Raw genomic sequence first — 3,857 nt, 5'->3', positions numbered from 1 at the left:
AACGCCCCCCCCCCCCCCCCTGCCACAAGGACCCTCCACATGCAATAACATCTTCTCACATGACATACTCCAACCCTCTTCTACAGAGGAACAAGAACAACTGACGTTTGACGACTGCAGTATTCTTAGAAGCTAGTTGCTGTGGATATTGCTATGTGTGCCCTAGACAGTTTGTTGCTCATTTCAACTGCTGGCTGCCAAATCACTTCATTTAATTGTTGTCACAGAAAGGCACCTAGAATGCAAATGTCTTCCTACAAACTGTGCATTCACTATGCAGCATAACAGATTTCTGAAGACTAAGTTGTGAGAAGTGTCACTCGTACTCTATAAAAAAGAAAGGCACATTGAAAACATCTGCATGTTCTTCAATGTAAAAATTTTTACTGTCACCTCTTAAACACTGGTGTTTATAAGAGACAGCTGATCCCATGTTCTTTTCAGAGATGAGCCACTAATATTTCAAACTGCATAGCCTGGTTCCTTATCCAGACTCTCCAAAATCCAGGTAATAGGCAAAACCTGGACCGTGTTTGCCAGTGTGAATATATTAACAGCAGATATGCAGTGTTAATACTGTTCCCCTACTTCTCTGCACAGCAAGAGACAAGTCATATACATCCATGACTTCTGAAGTTAAGCTCTTAAATCAACATTTAATTAGTGGTGTGCTTTCCTAAAATAAGAAATAACTTGCAGCAACCACTTCCTTCCGTAGGTGATACGGATGGTAGGCTCAACACCTAAACAGACTAGGCATGAAGGCACAGAACCCAAGTAATAAAACATCTTGGTGGTAATGCCAGAAACACATCTTTGCAGTTAAGGAAACCACAGTAAAACACATTAAATGAAACCAAACTCACCATTCCAGCCATGTAGTTGGGATTGAACTGACTGGCATAACCAGACACATTTTCTAGACCAATTGGAGGTGGATTTGAAGGTGGAAAGGCAGCACCACCCCAAGGATTGCTACCTGAAATGAAACATAGCTGTGCTGAAACAACAAACTATACCTTTCAAAACTTATTCCTTACTACTTATGTTTCTAATGCAAGGTCTGTTCAACACAAGCAGTTTGTGACAAGGAAAATCAACTGAAGAGGTGCAGGGTAGCAGTGCAATTATGATATAAAGAGAGGTCTCACTGGATAGTTCATGCTAGTTATCATTGAATCTCTCATTTAAAACAACTCTAAACATATTTGAAGGTTATCACTGAAGATGTAAACATCATCCTTTGATTACAGAGCAGTTTCTCTTAAACTACAGTCATCTGGGTACTCCAGTATAAAGATAGTATTAATTTCTTTTAGGCTGCTAATTTCAGAGATGTCTACAGTGCATAACACAGTACATTCACAGCTACCAAAGTCACAAAACTTGGCTGCACACAGCAGTACAGTCTTGTCTGCACAGCAGTCTAAGCAAGCCAAAATATTCTGATGAGGTTACTCTGGCTCCTCACTACACTGCTTCCCCTTCCCAAGTTAGCTTCTCTAACTCTACATTTCACCACACCCATATGACTCCATGTCTTTCTTTCTACCAACAGTATTAACAGCTGTAAAGTTCCTTACCAACAACTATAAAGTTCACATTGATACCAAGCAAATAATTTCATCAGCTTTACATTATTATAATTGATAACTTTTTTAACAGCCCTCTCCCTTCCATATACAACCATCTGCCTAAGAACAGTGAATTAGGGATAATGTCATAATTAAAGTCCTTTTTTTTTGGTGGAATATGGTTTTAAATTGTGTGACTGGATTTCTTTCCATACCCATTTTAGTCATCAGCTGTCTTCAAGACTAAATACTGACAGCACACTGTTCCCTGATGTTTACTGATTTTGGTCAAATTATGACCATCTCCTAGTGCTGTGTGCTTCATTTGAGATGAAAATGAATCTTACATGAGCATGTTAGAGCACCCATATTATATGCATCAGTATCCCCAGTCAAGATAAAATGGGACTTAACAAGAGAATATAGAAAGCTTTAGTGAGCTAACAAAACCCCTTACAGTCTTGCTTTTTGTCACGCCACCTTTCCACTCCAGATAGGACCACCACTGCCATTTAATGTTTACTTCATCTAAACAACTTACCTGGGGCTGCTGGTGGATATCCACCCGCTGGGGGATAGCCAGGGTAACTCATCGCACAGATCTGAAAAGGACGTGTGATGCAGTTAGTTTCTGTAATGTTTCACAAATTATACCACATAAAATTAACAGGCAACATGTTTGCATTAGTCAGTCATCAAAATTCAGACATAAACTGCACAAGTCACACAGGCTTGTCCCTGAGAAATCTCTTCCCGTTTTCCTTTTGCTGGACCAATATGCACGTTCAGATATCTTATTCATTACAGTTACTACCTACTGCTCGCTTTGTCTATTATGTTGTTAGAGGATGTACTCCCCAAAAATGCTTACTTTATTGCACTATTAAAGTCTCCAGAAGTTTCCACCTTATACAGAATGGTCTTACTAACCAAGAGCAGAAAATCATCTCACAAACAAGCCACCTCTTCAAGTGAGCAATTGTATGAGAAGTACTAGAGGGCATTTAAATGCAAATGTCTGCAAAAGTGCAAGGTCAGACACACACTTCATGGTTACAGCAGTGCTATAAAATATGAAGGGTTTACTGAAAGGATAAGATCACTAGAACAAATTGGATCTCTCAAAGTTGATCAGGCCTCTGTCAGCAGAGAAGTGCACAAAGTCATTACATGTCCAAAACAGAAGTGGAGGTCAAAAAGGACGGACAGCTAACTGAAGGACAAAATGAACGTCATTTTCCATAATACAGAAAGTCTTACTCTAAACTATCAGGAAGAATGGCAAAAGTAACTCAAGGAGCTTGTTCTAGATGAAGAAAACATCCACAATCAGTCTTAACTTTTTCAGGGTTATTTTTAGTCACAATTTCCAGTCTATTTTTAAACTGCTGTGCACACAGTAGTATTTCTTTCCTTTCTTTCCCCAGAAGGTACTGCCTTTTGCACCTGCCTTCTTTTGCCATGTTTTGGATTTCAGCTATGGGGTTTTGTTTTGGGTTTGGTTGGAGGCAGGTGCTGGTTTCATTTTGCATAATCATGTTAACTTCCCTTTCTAGTTTGCATGGCTCTTTTGCGGCAACAGCGAAATGGAAAAATACTTTTTTTTTTTTTCTTTTTGAAGGAAAATACAATTAGGAAATATTCAATTTTTAAAAACTGTTTGGACTTCATGCTGCATGTACTCATTTAAATGTAAGTAGAACAAAATGAACTAGCAGAAATTACAAGAAAAGAGCAGACTAAAAGCTGTAACCTTACCTTACCTCTACTCCAGTGTGCAAAGTGTCTAACACACTCAACAAACAACTGAATGTAGCTTCTCAGCATTAGAAAAAGCTTATTCACCAGCAAATCTATATAAGAGATGCCTTTAACTGGAAAAAAAATATTTCTGTGCATTCTAACTGAAGTACTGCCCTTCCACTTGTGCCCTTTGTTCATTTTCCACCCCCTTCATGAATATCACTGCAAGGCAGGTTTAGCCAGGGGTGTAACCATTACCCCACCATTACCCCCTTCTCCTCCTCCGACGGGTGTAACAGAGCTAACCCTTCACCCAGCTCCACACACCAGGAAACCAGCCAAGGCACACAGCTGGGAAACAAACTTGCTGACGGTTTTACAGAATTAGGCTTTACATCAGTAAACTGCTAATCATAAATGGCTACATTTAAACCTCAAGAAAGGTCCGAGCAAGGCAAAGCCACCCACAACCATCATGGCCCCATTCTGCACATTCAGTTGTAGGAACAGACTCCAGATTAACTAACATGGCACCATTTG

At 39.6% G+C, this 3,857-nt stretch overlaps 1 protein-coding gene across 4 annotated transcripts in view; it reads right to left on the bottom strand.

Annotated features, from left to right (window-relative positions):
- ANXA11 (annexin A11) overlaps positions 1–2,167 on the bottom strand; it is a 14,091-nt gene extending 11,924 nt beyond the window's left edge. For 2 of the 4 annotated variants that reach the window (XM_009870412.1, XM_009870428.1), the window contains exons 1-2: positions 2,116–2,167; positions 863–979 (exon numbers count right to left, since the gene is read on the bottom strand). In XM_009870412.1, the coding sequence (XP_009868714.1) occupies positions 863–979; positions 2,116–2,167 (169 nt within the window). Of the gene's footprint in view, positions 1–862; positions 980–2,115 lie in introns of those variants that run through there. The other 2 variants (XM_009870420.1, XM_009870436.1) reach the window with 2 other exon arrangements.
- Positions 2,168–3,857: the final 1,690 nt, after the last annotated feature.

This window comes from Apaloderma vittatum, unplaced genomic scaffold (assembly GCF_000703405.1).
Source record: "Apaloderma vittatum isolate BGI_N311 unplaced genomic scaffold, ASM70340v1 scaffold17170, whole genome shotgun sequence".
NCBI lineage: Eukaryota > Metazoa > Chordata > Aves > Trogoniformes > Trogonidae > Apaloderma > Apaloderma vittatum.
The sequence above is the reverse complement of the archived record's forward strand: the minus strand, read 5'-3'. Positions and strand labels throughout refer to the sequence as shown.